General features: G+C 40.3%; 1 protein-coding gene across 9 annotated transcripts in view; it reads left to right on the forward strand.

The window, feature by feature from the left end:
• The window catches only part of anks1b (ankyrin repeat and sterile alpha motif domain containing 1B), an 815114-nt gene that overhangs the window by 507972 nt on the left and 288238 nt on the right, over positions 1–18904 (forward strand). For all 9 annotated transcript variants that reach the window (XM_060842911.1, XM_060842914.1, XM_060842910.1 and 6 more), the window contains one exon: positions 5916–6056. In XM_060842911.1, the coding sequence (XP_060698894.1) occupies positions 5916–6056 (141 nt within the window). The remainder of the gene's footprint in view (positions 1–5915; positions 6057–18904) is intronic.

The following is an 18904-nucleotide window of genomic DNA, read 5'->3' on the forward strand; positions in this document are numbered from 1 at the left end:
TAAATCTGCACAATAACATTTCCCTACATCAATTTTTAAATTTCCTTGAGAGCAGCATATATGGTAAAAATTTGCCTGGGCCGATTAACAATCTTGAACTCATGCTACAACACCTGAAATTTCACCTTGGCATGCATTGCAGTAACTTTGTTGAGTGGGTATTTGTAGGCAGTTTGTCCATTTCAGCAGTTGAACCCACATTCAGTTGAAGGCAAAGTTCTGCAGATGCTAGAGATCTGAAATAAAAACAGAAAGTGCTTGAAAAACCCAGCAATCGGGGCACTGTTTGTGGAGAGGGAAACAAGCAAAGACCTGACTTTTGGCTGGCCAGGCAGTCATTATTGCTGTGTAGATGGGACTTGCATGTATAATCCCCTATTCTAGCTAACTCTGAAGGAAATGCCTGGGAAGTTGAAGATTAGATGTACAGAACTTTAATGTTGCTGAAAGGGGAGGAGAAATTGAAGCTTTGCATTTTGTCCTCATTAGAACTGGGACACAAGAAGCAGACTTTGTGTTTTACACAATGAGAAGAGGGTGTTGATTGGTTGATGCAGAGAGGCAGCGAGAAAAAGTAACTGTTGATGTTTATCTCAGGAGAGGCAGGTAAATTCTGATTGGTCTGGACATTGCCATAGTGATGCAGTAGAGTTTGGCATTGCCGAGATTTTTTTTAAACAGAAAGTGAAATAAATGTGCACATTGTTTTTCGGCTACATAATATTCAGGCCTAGAGTGCATTGAAAAAGAATTATAAAGTACTAGGTCTAACATCTGATTAACTATTCAACTAACCTCATACTTCTCTCTCAAACCTACAGCTACATTACTCCCATACTACATGCATCCATCCATCCCAGATCCTGATCTGAAACATCCTTTTTGACCCGGTATGCCTATCCCACCCTGTTCCAAAACAGCTTTATTTTTCTCCTTTCTGTCACTCTCGATGACTAGTCACTTCCCCACACCAGACCTGACACCCCCAACCTTTCTCCACTTATACTGCTCCTTCCTTTCCCTGCTCCCTCTCTTCCCCCACTCTCCCCTTCCCCAACTTTTGCCTTCTCCAGCTGCAGACTCACCCTCCCTTTCTACTCTTTCTGCAACCACCCCCACCCACCGCCACCCTGACACCCATCCTGTGGAGATGCTGAGTTTCTCCACTACTCTTTTTCTATCACACATTTGATCATTTGATTGTATTAGACCAGCAATGGTCCATGTTGCCCAGGACCAACATCTGTGCTTGTTTATGACATTAAGCAGCAGGAAGACTGAGGATTTTCTAAGTATACAACAACTTAGCTCAAAGCAGGAGATGGTAGAATTATGCAAGAGTATCAAAGAGATGAAAAATATAACAATGTCAACAGATAAAATGCATCACATAATTTAAAAAATCACCATTTTCTTGTCATATATATGCACTTTGTTTTAAGTGTACAACACCGCATTGTGTTTAAAAGGAGGTCTTTATTAAAGTGAGGCTTAAGATGCTTACAGGTTGTATGCCTCATGATAGAGCTCACATGACTATGGCAGACTGTAGCAGACATTTGTACACTATTGCATTTAAATTCCAAAGCACTTCATCAATTGCTAGGAAGCTTGTCCTTCTATACATTTACACAAAAACAGGTGCTAATGTTACACTTAAAGAAGTAAAATAAAGGCTATGAAGGTTGGTTCCTGTTAACTACTTCCTGAACACATGGAAGAACTGGAGAAGTGGATACTGTTAGCTTGCGTCAACTGTGTCATTTATGACTTACTAAATTATTTAGTAAGATTAGCCAATACATATCCATTAATAAAATGACAAAACTCTGAATGAGTATTTTGATACAAATGAAAAACACAGCGAATGCTGGCAGTCTGAAATAAAAACAAACTGCTGCGTGAACTTGAGGGCAAGTGAGGTTTTTATCAGAATTAATCTGTTCTGAAGAAAGGTCAGCAACTAAAAAATATAAGTGCTGTTTCTTCCCATGAATGCTGCATGACCTGCTGAGTCCATCCAGCACTTCTGTTTTCATTTCTTAGTGAATTTTCTTGTGAATGAAATTTTTTGGCAAGAAATGGTATTTATTAATTTCTAAGGTAGGGTTCTCGGTGCCAAGACATTGAAATACTACTTCACTGCACTTTACTATTGAGATTATGAATCATCTATAATTACCTTAATGTAAATTTAAAGTATTTACTACTGAGATTATGAATCATCTATAATTACCTTAATGTAAATTTAAAGTAAGACATTAAAGATTAAAAAAAAACTGCTCAATGTGTTTTAGTGAGAGCACTTGCCACCTTAAAGTTTATGAACAATCAGGTTACCATAGCAGCTGATCCATGTTGTGTGGATGTTTGCAGCCAGAACCCAATGTTTAGAGCTTTATAAACAACTTTAATAGTTTGACAAGTACTGCTGCAAGAAACTGAGCCTTGCCCCTACATGATGAACTTTGTATCATGTCTGGTCAAAGGGATCAAGAGAAGCAGTAAGTAAAATGTTCTTGGAGGACATTGTTATATCTTTCTGATTTAGGGCTTGTAAATTTTGATTTCCTGTTACTTGATATCCACAGATATACTCATCTATGAATGGACATTTTAATGGAGATATTTAATACTAACTGATCTACCTTTTTACCACTCTGTTATTATGATTGCTATAGAGACAACTACATTCTAAAAGGGTATTTTCATTTCCAGTGGCTGACTAAAAGAACCAAATGACAAGATTTCAAATGTAAAGACTCTTACTGTAACAACCAAACTAAAAGCAATATTGATTTGCCAGTTCTTAGGAGGTACCTTGTATTTTAAACTGCAGAAAAGACACAACATGTGACATTTAGCACAACCAAAAATCCCCATGCTATCCTTTAAATGAATGCTGATGGCTTGCTTCCTATTTCCCTTCTCTATCAGTTAATGTTTAAGCCAGAAACAAACTCACTATGGTCGTTACACTGGAAGTTCCTGCTTTGTTGTGTAGTTGGGATGTTAAGTTTTATTTGGGGTTGTCTAGTCTCGGAAATGTATGCTGGTTGAGTTCATGATCTCTTTAGTAAGAGCTATTTATTTTCAGATAAAGATGTGCATAAATTAAACTTTCACACGAAGGCTACAGCTGCTCTCTACTACTACTGACTAATCACGTGACTCTGATGTCATTGCTACGTCATTATCAAGTAATCTTCTAATCATCTTAACCCATTGCTCCACAATTTCTTCTCTCTATCCTAGGTTAGGCCAACCTTCCAGCTGCTCTTAGCTCCTCACAACTTCAGACTTTTTAAATTTGAGTATGAGTTCCAAACCTTGTTCTGTGTGGTGAATGATAGAGTCAGCAGTTTTCTTTATGTACAGTGCAAGATGAGGTGCCTCTGTCTTTTCAGATTCTTGCAGACAGACTTGGGTCTGTGACATTCAGTGTAGGAAACAGCATAACCTGATTAACAATGGCATGCTGTGGGCATTTCCCCTCTTAGAGGCATTTTCATGACAGTATGAATTACGTGGGCCCTCTGGATCCCTTAGACAGTTTAAAATATAAGACAAGAAAAAGAATTTAAACTGAAAATCAAACTGGGCTTGTTTCCACTGAAGTTTAGAAAAATGATGGGTGGCTTGATTCAGGTATATAACACTCTGAATGATCTTGACAAAAGTGGACATGGGAAGGATATTTTCTCATGTGGGTGAGCCCAGAACTATGGAGCTTTGCTGTTGAATGGAAGAGACCCCTTTTTAGGACAGAAATGGTGAGACATTCTCTTTCTCAAAAGGTTGTGCGAGTTTGGAAATCCCTGTCTCAGAAGGTGGTGTCACTTACTATTTTAAAGCCTGAGATTCTTGTTAGGCGCCGGAATCAATGGTTATTATGGACAGATGGAAATGTGAAATTTGAAACACAAGCAGATCAGATATGATCTTATTGAAGAAAAGAACCGGTTTGAGGGGCTGAATGGTCTACTTCTGTTCGATTTTGTATCTTTGTACAGCTGTTTACACAATCTGACTCTCCCATTATCTCCCTGAGACTTCGACATTAACAATCTACCCATGGTTAGCACAGTTCTTCCCATTCTCCTTCAGACTGAACGTCTTCCATCACGTTTAGCAAGCACTCCACCCAAAAGCATTGTGGGGCAGAATTCAGAGCAAGTCACATGACTGTCCACCTGAAGTAGAAGGAGCAGCCCAAAAATCTAACAAACTTATAAACGTTGTATTTGTAACACAGTGGATAACATATAATCCAATTTTCCACCTTCTCCCGGTGCAATGTATTTGGCTGTTACTAGGGAAGTCTGTATTTTTGTTCATTTTTCTTTGACTTTTGCTTATGAGTCATGGTATCATCATTCTACTTCAGGGATGATTATACTGTAGTTAGGATCTGAAATGAGGTAGGTAACATTATCCCCATTTCTACTGGGAGGTTTCACTGCTGGCACTAATATGAAAGATCAACTTTGTGAGTCATAAATAGGACAACAAGAAAGCAAAAGGCTAATAGTTCAACATTAAGTGTATGGTTTTGGTTTAACTCCCATAATAGCACATTTAAATTTTGTGTCATGTTTGGAGATTGCAATGATAACATTATATTAAGAGGCATGCAATAGTTAGTATACAATTACTATAATGAGTCTGAAATGTTTTTCATCAAAAGAAAATTCGTATAGCCTTTTGGAATCCCACTGATTATGGATAGTGCCTTTCGAAATTATGAACAAAGGGTAAAGTTTGTGGAGAAACATTTACAGCAAGAGATAACAGCGGCATTCTTTCCTACCCCAGAAAACTCTGAAGTTTAGGATTGGAAAACACATCAAAAGTTTGTTGTTAACTTTTCACATGAATGTCCAATGATGTGAAAGTTTCTTTTGGGTAAAGAGTTAATTGTTTTAAAGTGCTTTAGTGCTGAATGGAGAAACGTTCTTGGAAACGTTATGGTTGATTCTGAAATGGAGTCAGAAATGTGAAGGTAGCAGGGACTGTGTAGTGTTAAGAATGAGAAAGTAGTGAATGTTAGAGTCAGGAGGCACTGTTTGGAACTCCTTGCCACAGACAGTTGTAGAGGCAGAGTCCTTGTGTTTGTTTAGGACTGAGATAGATAGGTTGATGCTCATTAGGTGAATCAAGGGTAATGGGGAAAGACCAAAAAATAGGAATTGAGGAATGTTGGACCAGCCATGATCCTGTTGAAAGGCAGCACAGGATTAAGGGGCTAAATGGTCTACTCATGTTCGTATTTCTTACTGTCTGATAGGCGAAGGTGGTGAGAATGTGGGTGTCAGCAAGGAGAAGGTAGTGGATGGTAGAGTCAGGAAGCAAGGTATGTGACAGTTCTGTGACAGTTGCAAGGCAACTGGTCTAATACGGTGGAAAATTTAGAAATGGACAGTTGTGTTTGTATTCCTCTATGTGTCCCATGCCTTAGCATGTGGCTTAACACTAGGGCACAGTCCATACATGGAAAATTATTGCCGATGTGAACTGAGGTATAACACACACCAGCCAATGCATATTGTAGAATGGAAGTCACTCTGGTGATTGGAAAAAGTTAATAACAATGGGTAAAGAACTGAAATCTTTTGCTCTTTCAATTTGTTTGTAGATTTGGTGGACAGAAGTTTCATTGTGATTCAATGTGATATTGAAATACAGCAACACTTTTGTATGATTAGTTAAAATGTCCAGAGAGAAAATTATTCTGCTTCCTGAACTGATTTAATGGAAAAGATCCTAATGCTTTGCTCCTAACTGATTTTGTTGGATTGCTCTTCCTGCCTGTTCACTATCTCCTGTTGTTTGTATATGACTTTGGTTACTCCTTTGAAAGCAAAAGGATTCATTTTACATATTCCTCTCTAAGTTACTTTTTTTTTTGCCGACAGCGAGACCGTCCATCTCCTCCAATAAACACGCCCCAGACAGATGAGGAAGAAGGAGAGAAAAGCTGTGGGCCCACGAGACTATGGGAAGCGTTCACTCCCTGCAATGGCTGCCGACCGCTTGGCTTTCCAATTTTGACACAGGTTGATATTTTTACTTTCTGTATAATACTTGCCTGCAGGAAAACACATCCATCAAATATTCTAATTAAAGAACCTTTTTTTTTGTTCAAACCTAACAGACCAAATTAGGATATTCTGAGTTCAAAACAGCATGCTGTAAAATTTATTCAGGCCTGACACTAAAGCAACAGGCAGCCTGAGAGTGGGTCAATATAATTTATGGAATTGTTTTCCCCCTTTTTGAAGTGTCTGAAAGCAGTCTGAAATGTATTGGGAGGACGTTTTTTGTCAGAACTTGTTGCCTTGTCCTCACTGGGAGGACAAGGGAGTTGGATGGGCTACCTCCATGGAAGTTGAAGTTAGAAATCACACAACACCAAGTTATAGTCTAACAGGTTTGTTTGGAAGCACAGGCTTTCGGAGTGCTGCTCCTTTGTGAGGTAGCTAGTGGGGTGGGATCATAGGACACAGAATTTATAGTGAAAGGTCAAAGTACCATAAAGCTAATGTGATATATTGAACCAACCTAGATTGCTGTTAATCATTTATAATGAGGATGCGGGCTTCGATTAATTAATACGTAAATCCCAGAACTTCTTTCAAGTCACAGTCCTGAGACACCTTAAGATTTTATCTGTATTAAAAAAAAGTGACATCTCCGCTCAGACAATGCATTGCAGGTGTGAGGTTAGAGTCTGTCTGTATCCCAACCTTGAGTCAGACATGGAGGTTGGAACAGGTTTGGGAGCAGTGCTGGCAGTGCCCTGCAGCTTGGCAGGGTGATGCAGCAGACGCTGCAGAGATGACATGCTCCATGCCACGTCTTTGGCTAAATGGGAGTCCGATTCCTCCCTACCCCTTGACAGTAGTGGGAGGTTGTCTAGTGGGCTAAACTGTGCATCCACGTTTTGGCTTTTATACCCAATGGGTACTCTACTGCTCCCCACCCCCCCCCACACACACACACAAAAAAAAATAACCTTATCTGAATCTCTGTAGCAGTATCTGCCTGCCATCTTGTCCACTGGTGAGCTGGCAAATGAGTCATGGCTTGCTTGTAGCCCATTCATATCCAGTGACTCAGCATGTGCTGATGCCAACTCCAAACCTGTCTCCAGAGTATGTGCAGTGCCAATGTCTGATCTGGCAGCTAAATATCACGTCAAGTCTTCGTCATTGCTTGGGCTCCTTCAGTTGTGCAGGTGCCAGTACTTGGAATGTCATAAAGCAGGAACTCTGAAGCGAGTGCCATTCTGTGGGTATGTGCAAGGGTGAGAAGCAAAATACATCACTTGCAGTTTTCTCATCCTGCCAGATGTGAGGGTGAGCTGGGAGTCAAGAAGTGGGAAAAGACTGGAAAATGCCGTTAGATTCTCAGTGTTCTCCAGTGCCAGATGTGGGGACAGGTTGCATTGAGCTCCCTGCTGCTGAGAGTCTCTGGAGATACAGGCTTCCTTATCTCTCCTGCATTAGCTGTGCTCTATTACTTTCCAGTGAATTCCACCTTGTCCTTCAATGGTGAAGGCAGAATATTAATGGTAATGGGTTTAGATGATGTGCCTGGCAAAGTCTCCTGTACGAAGGTATGTGAAAGCTAGAGGTTGGTAGCAATGATAGATGGGAAAGCGTGAGGAGGGATTTCAATATGTTAGGCTGAGCCCTGAGAGTCAGGGACAGTTGTTGGATGAGTGATGGGAGTGTGGAACATTGATTTCTATGGATGGTAGGAGAAATTGAGTTAATTTGCATTCACTGATCTTGATCAGCCATATAAGGTGATTAGAATTCAGTAGCACTGCTTCCAGGTCATCTGGTCCAGGAGTTGTCTATCCTGCTCCGTCTGAGGAGGTCCTTGTCATCTCCTGCTGCCAACCAACACTACTCATGCCTTGGACACTATAATCTCAGTATGGATAGCTCTCTGTGCCCAGGCAGTCACTTTTCAAGAGCTTCTTTTGCAGCAATCTTTTGGTGTCTCCACAGGAGAACCTGCCTTTTAAGAACGAACATGCTGCCTACAATTCATGAATAGCAAACAAAGCTGCAGGCACCTTTTGGTATGTGTGGAGGTTGCCAGCAACATTTGAGAAGGGAGACTAGTGCTGGAAATGAAAGTAGTGGCACTGAGGCGGGTAGTCCAATACTGTGTCCTCCCAAGCTCAGCTGGAGATATGGGCACACATCATGCCTCCTGCAGCCAGAAGTTGAACAAGTTAATTTCTAGCTGGAGGTATTTAACTTTGGATGAATTTTCAACCTGCTGCAGTGAAGTTTTGAAAAGATTATTCTCGTTCATTTGTGAACTATCAATATACCTCTTCCATTTGGGAATGGTTTTGAAGCTACAATTTCATCCTGCTTAAATGTTGCTGAACCTGACAACATGTGATCTAACTGTCTCATTGGATTTGCCTGGCTCTTAATGCCATAACTAGTCTTAATGACATATCTACACTTTCATTGCAGTATTAGCATCCAGTGCAAACCCACCTATACTGCAACTGCAATTCAAAAGTCCTTGTTCCATCTCCTCACCAGTCACCTCTGATGACCCCACTTCACTGTTTATATCCTAGTCGCTAAATTATTCTCCATATCCTTCTCCCTCTCCTTCTCCCTCTCCTCAACTACCTTCTCCACATGGTCATCCTGTCCAGTATATTGATCTGTACCTCTGCTGATAACAGGATATTACACCAGTCTTAACAAGCCTAACATACATGGCTCCACCACACTCCTGATCTGCTCTGTATTTTCTCTAGTCCAGTTTCTCTACCATCAGTTACAAGAATGTAAAGCTATTGCTTCCTTAAACTCTATTTTCTTCCTAATCTTTACCATCCCCTATTTTCATGACATCTAGTTATCCTTTCCCCAAAGTTGTGTCTGTTACCTGTCCTAACTCTGTCCTAATACGTGATGTCCATTCCACTACTCCCCCCACTCCTCTGCGGTGCTTGGAACATGTTATCCTTGGAAGTACAAGCTGTTGTCTTGTTATTTCTAACCTGATGTGACATCTTCTAAAATCGTAGAAGTTCTCTCCTGCACTGACTGACCATAACTTGAAAGGGTGCAGAAAAGATTTACAAGGATATTGCCAGGGTTGGAGGATTTGAACTATCAGGAGAGGCTAAATAGTCAGGGGCTGTTTTCCCTGGAGTGTCAGAGGCTGAGTGGTGACCTCATAGAGGTTTATAAAATCATGAGGGACATGGATAGGATAAATAGACAAAGTCTTTTCCATGGGTGGGGGAGTCCAGAACTAGAGGACATAGGTTTACGGTAAGAGAGGAAAGATCTAGAAGAGAACTAAGGGGCAACTTTTTCATGCAGACGGTTGTAAATGGAGTGAGCTGCTAGTGGAAGTAGTGGAGGCTAGTACAATTGCGTGATTTAAAAAGCACCTGGACGGGTATAAGAATAGGAAGGGTTTGGAGGGATATGGGCCGTGTGCTGGCAGGTGGGACTACATCTGGTCAGTGTGGACGAGTTGGACTGAAGGGTCTGTTTCCATGCTGTACATCTCTATGTCTGTATGACTTTAAGCTCATAAAGCCATCTGAATGCACAAAAAAGAACTTGTCCCTGTGTAGAAATATGAAGGAAAGGAATGGTGTTTCCTATTCTGTTTCTCCACATTAATTAGTTTTTTTCAAAGCAATGTTGCTATGAATATAAATTTTATAAATGTTTCCATTAATTATTAGTTGTTTTATAACGAGATAATTGACAGTAATTTGTTAGACTGTAAAGATGTTTCGACCAGCATTACTGCTGAGCTGCAGACGTCATGATATCCTTTTGTATTCTAATTCCTTGTGTTCGAAGTTAGAAACAGACTAGCAAGCCAAGAGCAGTGAGGAAGGAAGCACCATATATGGTTATGGAAGGATATTGGTTTGTAGTGATGGAGTATTATGGTAATGAATGCAAACTGTGAAGCTAAGCTACCTTTAGTACTGACGTAGGAATATTGTATCTACAAAATCAAAAAGACCCAGGACAATTTTATTTTTAACTCTGAATACAATAGAAGAATTTATGCACTAAAATTTAAGAAATAATCTGCTCAAATAATTCTTTTTTTTATATATGATGAGCACATCTTCTGTGTCGTTGTAAATTTCTCCAAATTTACTTATAATCAGCACTGCAGATTTATATTAGACAACAAAGTACACATTTTTACAGGGGCAAAGGACTGCCAAATGAGAACATGCAATGCACGGAATTTGAGGTGAATTAACTGACGGCCCGATACCTGTTCCTTCACTCACTATGCATAATAACAGTTAGGGTGTTAAAGTACGTTTAGCCTTCTCATCAAGTACTTGCCAAGTGAAAGATTCATTAGTAATGTCAAGAACATCACTCCCACACAGTCACACTGCAGTGAATACATAAGAGACTCTAATACGTATTCAGGAGATGAGTAATCAGCGGGATCTAATGATATCCTGCTGTACATTGATGTATAATGCACATATTAAAAAGAAACACAAAGGAAGTGTACATTAACAACTGTATTTTTAAAGCCATTTTTGGAGTTCTGCCTATCCGGAGGATGAAAGAAGAGGTTATTGATATTTTTAATATCTGAATTTCCTTCAGTTCCAATCATTTGGGGAAGACATACCCATCTCGTTTCCTCTCTGCATTTTCTTCCCAGCTTATGTCATCATATTTATTTGTATATGAGGAGTTACTGTTAGCATCAGAAACACCTTGTTGCATTTTTTATTTAACTTACATGAGAACATTGCAGTAATGAAAATGTGTTCAGAATGTTTTATGTGCAGTTTCAAAATACTTGCTGAAACAATTGACATAATCTTTGCCTTCAGCCTCAACATTGACATTTTATTTAAGTTAACATCTTTGGTGTTTTTAGATAAGGAAAAGATAGCTGCCAGAGTAATTTGTATTTCCATTTTTCACACTAGTAATTAATTCATAAATAAAATATTTCAAACTCAATATATATGTCATAAATATTCATGACAAGGTATTTCAAATCCTTCCAGATATTCATCAAGAAAAATAATAGTTTTGTGGAAAATACTTATATATTTCATGAAGTAATCACCCCCCATTATGTTTTTAGTTTAATTTGTTAGCAAACTCTATACTGCAGCTCTGGTATAAAGAAAAAGTAGTTTAATAGAATTGCTTGTCATTCTGTTCACATTGTAAAATCAGAGTGGCTTTTCATGACTTTAGTGCATCAGTGGCTGTGTGGGATGCCCGGTGTAAAAGCAGGAGTTTTAACCATTGCTTTCTGAGAAGCACTTGAACATTGTCTGCTGTCATTACTTTATGCCTGCTCTTGTCCATGCTACTACTTAGCAACAGTTACAAAATAAAGAATGAGGAAAGTAAAATGCCTTCTGCTTTATTTACTTGGTGCCAAACAGTTTTTCTGATGAAAATGGTTTTAATTTAGTTTTCAGTCAGGGAATGAAAGTACATTACATGCTGTTCTATGTTAGTGCTAGAAATGCAGTGGTAGTGATAAATCAGATTATTTTTTAATCAACCCGTTCTGTGATGTTATGTCACTCCCCTAGAGCAGGTAGAGCTTGAACCTGCCCTCCTGGTTCAGAAGTATGGACACTACTACTGAGCTGCAAGAACCCACCTGTAGTGGTAAACCAGAAGACATTTCCTGATCAACCTGTCAGACAAGCTGCTATACACCTCTGGAGCAAGCAAGATTTGAACCCAAGCCTCCTAGTTTACAAATAGGGATACCAGGACTGTGCCACGAAACCATTGAGAGCTCTTTTTTTTTTGAATAAATCACTACCAATTTAACCACTCAACTAATGATCAACAAGCATTGCCAACCAAGGACAGTGCAACTCTGCAGGAGCCTCCTCCCATACTATTTCATCTTACCCTATCGGCATGACCTTTGACTCCTTTCACTCTGTGTACATAGCCACTTTAAATTCATCTTCTGTTCACCTCAACAGCACAATCTTTGTAGTGGGTTCCATATTCAGATCGTTCTCAGGGTAAAGAGGTTTCTCCGGAATCCCTTACTGGATTTATTAGGAACTGTCAAATTTTATAACCTCGCAAATTAGATTCTCGAAAAGTGAAAACCTTTTTCGTTTTCCTACCAAGCCCCTCATTTTTTTAAAGTGCCTCACCTAATTCACCTCTTGGCATCCTCTCTCCCAGTCAAAAGAATCCTAGTCTGATCAGTTTTCCTGATTGTTAGAACTGCGGGCTGACAACTGTGTCAGTCATATTCACTTAATTAGCCCAACAAATGAAATTGTATTCTTTGCTCCCACAATTACATCCCCAACGTGATTGGATCAGTCTTTAATTTATGATTGTTTGTAGGTCAGATGAAGGATTATTTGGCAGTTTGTGTTTTTTAGATGCTATTTTGGGTTTAAGGATATCAATACAAACTGAGGCCTTTCAGATTGAGTTACAAATGTTTTATTCAGATTCCTGACATCAGTGCTCATTAGTGCTGGTCCAAAAAGCTTGCATTATGTGAACACATATGAAATAATTTTCACCTTCAGGATAGTGCAGGTAAAAGTATTCAGGCATACCGCAATAAGATGGTAAGATGTACAGTCAAGTTTGGAGAAGACTAACAATCAGAAACCAAGGCATAGTCAAAGAGAAAATTTTTGAATTTGGCTGTCACCTATTTTGTGTAATTGTCCCACTGATGTTCAATTTTAACTACAGTTAATTTTCATTTAACATCAGTTTGATACAACAATCAGCATGAGCAGAGACATAACTAATGGCTACATCCAGTTACTTGCATCTGAAACCTAGATTGGAATGTTTCTAGCTATGACGAGACAGTTGTGAAAATATCATGAGATTGGAAACATGATATTCTTGATGTCAAGAGAAAGGCGTCAAATTTTTCCACCCAAGTCTTTCATAGCAAGGTGAGAAACACACTAGTGAGTGATGAGGTGCCTAGTTGCATGCATTAACATCTTACTATTACCTAACCTCACCTCAGTTATATGCAGCTTGCTATTGTCCCTGGCAGTGGAGAGAAATTAGACAGCACACAGTTCCTGACAGGAAAGTCTGAGCAGGTCCATGGTAGCTGCAACTCCCTGGCACCATTTCTGGACATCCATGTTAGCCAGCATTCCCCAGTGCCTCAGGACATGTTCCATGGGCACCAACTCTGCCCATGTAAATTGGCATTGGAAAATCGTTAACCTTATCGCATTGTTAGGACTCACCTTTAATACAGTCAGCTCTTCAACACTGCACATTGGAACTGACCAATATTGCAATGCCAATTCACACACAGGTACAGGTGCCTGTCACATGGGACATGGATGTATCTCCGAGCTGTTGGCTCATTTCCTTAGTGATCACTCACTTTGTATCTGCTTGAATGCTCTCAGCATCTCTGCTTTCCCATGCATTTTAGCACAGACAGGACAACCACATTGTTTGGCAGTAAAGAACAGCTAAGGGTGACTATGGTCTGACAGGCAAGATGGTGAGGTATCCTGAGTGAGTCAGTAGGAAGTGCAGAGGGACAAGTAGGGTGGGTAGTATGGGGAGAAGGAAAGCTGTGAATGAGAGCTATTGAGGGAAGGTGCTGCATATAACATTGAGAGTGGTAGTTCATCAGTCTTGATTGGAGTCAGGTGCAATGGTTGAGTTTGAGTGAGTGTGTGGTACCAAAGAGAAGATGATGACACTTATCCTTTCAGAAGCCAGAAGATTATTAGGTATCTTGGACAGCTGCACGGTTCTCCAGAATATGTACACAACGCTGACTGGGTTCTGGATTAGTGGTGCTAGAAGAGCACAGCAGTTCAGGCAGCATTCAAGGAGCAGCGAAATCGACGTTTCGGGCAAAAGCCCTTCATCAGGAGGTGGCTACTTCACATCAGGGTGGCAGCTTGGCTTTCTCTGCCCATGGTGAGAGGGCTAGAGGATCCCAGTACTGGGAGGATTTCACTGCTGCTGAGCACCATATAGCACAAGCACTGTGCCCTGGAGGCATGATCTCTACTTCACGGGAGAGAGAAAAGGATGTGGTATAGCTCACAGAGATGAAACTCCTCAAAATTGATTTTTGGTAAAATTCAGCCTGGGAAGTTCAAGATTTAAGCACTTGTTTAATATCACTGATGGAGGTGGAAATATGTCTTCATTATGCATTAATCCAGGCTCTAAAGTGATCTGAGTTGCCTGCCATATATCTCCCTTTAAAACCACCCTGTTCAGACCGCAGACCCACCATGTTCAGTAACTTCTCACTGCCTGTTCTTCCTCTTAGTCTTCCTGGCTTTATTCTCTAACTCCTCCTTGGTCATTTCTCCTGCTGACCTACTGTTCTGCTTCAGAAACCCCTGCCACATTAGTTTTAACCCTTCCCAGAGGCATTAACAAACTTCACCTGAGGATATTGGTGTCCCTTCAGTTTGTGGCTGCAGCTGTGGAGAACTTTAGTAAGGCTGCATTTGGAATATTGCATACAGTTCTGGTCGTCACACTACCAGAAGGATGTGGAGGCTAAGGAGAGGGTACAGAAATGGTTTATCATGACGTTGCCAGGTTTGGAGGGTATTAGCTACAAGGACAGATTGGACAAACTCAGTTCGTATATCAAAAGCTGAGGGGCAACCTAGTACAGGTTTACAAAATCATGAAAGGTGTGGATAGAGTAGATAGTCAGAGTCTTTTTCCCAGGGTGGAAATGTCAGTTACCAGGGGACTCGAGTTCAAGGTAAAAGGGGAAAATTTAAAGGAGATGTGAAAAGCAAGTTGTTTTTTTTCTTCATGCAGAGGGTGGTAGGTGCCTGCAATGCACTGCCAGAGGATGTAGTAGAAGCAGATACAATAGCAACTTTTAAGACACAGCTTGACAGCCACATGAATAGGCAGGGAATAGATGCAGACTGAGGAGGCAAAAGGTTTTTAGTTTAGAAAGGCATAATATCTATGTAGGCTTGGTGGGCTGAAGGGTGTGTTCCTTTGCCGTGCTGTTCTTTGTTCTTTGATTATTTGTTATATATTCCATGGGATGAAGCTACTGGTTCATACCAGATGTCTTGAAAGTCAAAGGTGGTCACACCCAATCCCCTTTGCAGGAAGATAGCTTGGAATGGGGAAACAGGTTTAGGGTGAAATCCAAAATACTTTCATATGTCTAAGAAATGAGAAAGAATGCAACTCCATTTCATGTTTCATCAGTGTCAGTGGTTACTTACTTTATTTTTTGTGTGTTCATTGTCCTCAAACATTGTGTTTGTGATCCCAACATTTCAGCCAAATAAATGGTAAATCACTTTCTTGATGAGCATGTTTTACTCTTGCTTCATTGAGCACCTCTTTCATACTTTGATTATTTGTTCACATCCTAATTGTTAAATGTATATCCATGTACAACATATCTGCCATGAGTTTATCCAGTTATGGATACGTTTTGGTGCTCATTACTGTTTGCCATTCCAATTTTCCCACTTCTGTATCTTCAGTTCTTACCATTTCCCTTCATGTTCTTGTCCAAATCAGAAAGTTGCCATTATGAGAAATACAGATGGAGATTATTTGAAGGATGATTAGAGGAAGGTTCTGGGATGTGATCTGTAGACCCTGTGATCAGTGCGCTGCATTTTCAATCAGAGAAACAGATTAGGTAGACACTGATCATGGGTGTAGTTGTCAGCAATAAATAAGAAAGACATTTCATATATCTGTTGAAGAAATGTTGCAGAGCAGTAAAATCAACTAATCATGGAGAGTTCTGCATGAGAAAAAGTTTTTTTTTTCCTTTGTTCACTCCTGTCATATTTATAGTAGCATAAAAGTCAATGTATATGTTGTATTAATAACCTTTATACCAAGCTTCATAAGCTGACCTGCATTGCCCCATAAATTATATGTGCCATAAATAATGAATAAGGGTGAGATTTGATAAGTTCAGTGGTCCTTTATTATCTTCCTTACGGCCATGTTCTAGTTGTCGATGATAAAACTTAATGATGGTCAGACTGTCAAACACTTAATTGAGTTAGCATTTCAGTTTGTTGTTTGGCAAGTGCAACTTTGGTGGATTTATATCCAGTAGGCAGCAACTTACTATTTATCTTGTTAAATCCATGGTAAGTACCTGTCATCAAGCTACTTCATAAACATGTCAGAATTTAATAGAAATTGAGTTATCAAAGTATAAAGATTCTAAATGTCACTTGTCATTGTTGTACATAAATGTTCTAGTCAAGTCAATAATAACTAAGTTGAATAAAGCTGCAAGTATAAAATATTTATTTCTAAAGTCGATTGAATCTTGTATCCCTTGAGGAACACCAGCCAGGTTTTCACAGGGTTTTAGTACTAAAATCCACAAATTGTTTGCAGGTTTTACACTTGAAGACAATTGCTTTGACCTGTGTATAAAGTTTTGTGCTCTAAGTACAGCTGCAAGCATGAAAACTGCCTTGGACTGAATGTGCAGTAGAAACCATATACAACAACAGAGTCATGTAGGACACCTTTGTGCTGAATTGAATAGGATGTATTAGCCGTGATGATGATGATCTTTGCAGACTCTGGATGCAATACTAACAGCTGGCAAGCATTAACTTTCAGAAATGCAGGAGGGTTTGATACAGTGCAAATGCATAAACAAATATATTAAAAGATGCTGAGGAGTTGACTAGGTTTGCTATTGCGGGTGAAGGGCTCTGATTCACTTGCTGCCTGATGCCCACTATACAGGGATTCCTTGGTATCTGTGGACAATCTTTACAACATCGTGGGCTTAATCTTGCCAGAAAATCAGCTCATAAGTATCATTTTTGGCAAGTTTCATGAAGGTCTATCTCCAAAAGGCCGAGCAAGTTTTCTCACTCTATCATTCCAAACACACCTCATTAACAATATACCATGCCCTGACACATTGTATTCTTGCAGTCATCACAGCAAGAGCTCTTGCCATTGGCAGATTATCCTGGTATCCTGGTGCTGGCACCATTTGTGAATCTCAGCTATGCATCCAGTCAATCATTGGCTGACTGGCATTGCCCTTCATTGTGTGCATGATGGGCCAACAATCACAAACCTTCTTGGGATACATAGGTGGCACAGTGGATGCTTCAGTGCACATATAGTAGCACAACTGCATCTATCACTGTTTAAACATATGCCACACAGCAAATCTGTCCTTAGCACATTCCATCTGTGCCCGTACTCCCCTGTCCCAATATCCAGTGTCATCGAGAATCATCATCATTCCAATCGCGTACAGGCAATCCTTCAAACACTTCAAACCATTCGCTTTAATTAGCAACAGCAAAAATGAACATAACCAAACAAACAGAAGTTGTATTTATCTCTTGGAAAAGAAATGGACTGCCTGCTTTTTCAGTACCCACAGATTTACCGTCAATGAATGAATATTACACCCAGTTCATATTGACAGGCAGCGAGAGTCAGTTAATTCCTGTCTGGTTTGTTGCACCACTCTATCGTGCATTTCTCCTGTTCATTGTTCTCACCTTGCTGCTGGGAAGACTTGTATCACTCTTGCAGCTGCTCAGACTCTCTCACAGCCCCTCTTGACCTCCCGCAGTTGTCTACAACATGCTAATCTTTTGCAGCACACTCCTGTCCGGAATGTACTGCCACAACCCCCGGCACCAATCCAAGTATTTGGACCCCCCTCTTCAGAAGATCTATCATCTGCTTCAGCATGGCTCAGGTGGAAGAATGGACTGTATTGTATCTACAGTCAGCCCCAGCAGGCTTGGTTACAGAGTCATCAGCCAACATTGTAGAAGGTAGCCCTTGAGCCCAGTAGCCATCCTTGAAAGACAACTGGCCTGTGAAGCACTGCCAGAATGTGAGAGTTCTTAAGGATATAGGCTGCATCATTGCTCCCAAGGTACAATATTATGGACCAGACCAGACCTCCCCTAAATATTGTAAGGAGACAGCCTAAACCCTGCCTTCCAAAGGCAACTGTAAGGTATTGTGTTCCAGATATGATTCAGTTGGCCAAGCTACCATATTTTAATCAACACACACTTTATACTTGCCAAATTTTTTTGTATTTTAATTGTGGTATAACTTTAACTCTATTGAAATATTTAAAGTGATGTCTTATTTAATCAACTGTTCCAATATAGGCAACATCCCACAAATACACCTTTGGCAAGGCAATTTAGTAAAAGTTAAGGTTGTCATGTGCTGCATCTCTCCAGGCCATCAGAATGAAATACTGAAGGGAACAGTCTGCCTCTTTTCATTTCCAAGAGGGAGCCTGTGAGACTGTAGCAGCAGAGAACTCAAACTGTTAGCTCAGCAGCAGCAGAAACTTCTCACTGACTGAAAGCAAAATCAAAAGCCTTCCTGGGTCTGTGTGAGCCCTGAACCTACCCACTCCTGATTCTTTTGTCTATAAAAAAGAGACCCAGAGATACCCAGTATTCACATCACTCACTAATGTGGCAGTTCAGCATAGTCTTCCACATAGTTGGAAATGAAGCACTCCAACAGGGTGGGCCATGGAATACCTCTCCATGGAAATTTAACTTGGAGCCTTATTCCAAAGAATGCAACATACCTGTCTTGTTGCAAAGAGAGAGTTAGAGATTGGAACTGCTGCATGAGCAGGAGACTTGTGCACCAAGCCCCACAGTACTTTCATTCAAAGCAAGAGGGAACTATTCCGTGTCCCAGCTTTTGAAATCTTGGATTATATTTGCTGTTGGAGGCCCCCCCCCAACCAGATACCACTTGTGACATTGCCTGTGATTACTCCTGTCTCACAAAGAAGACTATGATGAATCTGCGAAGACCAATGATATGGTCAGGATTGCTTTGAACACAGTGGGGCACTGTTCGCA

Source organism: Hemiscyllium ocellatum, chromosome 23 (assembly GCF_020745735.1).
Source record: "Hemiscyllium ocellatum isolate sHemOce1 chromosome 23, sHemOce1.pat.X.cur, whole genome shotgun sequence".
Taxonomy (NCBI): Eukaryota; Metazoa; Chordata; class Chondrichthyes; order Orectolobiformes; family Hemiscylliidae; genus Hemiscyllium; species Hemiscyllium ocellatum.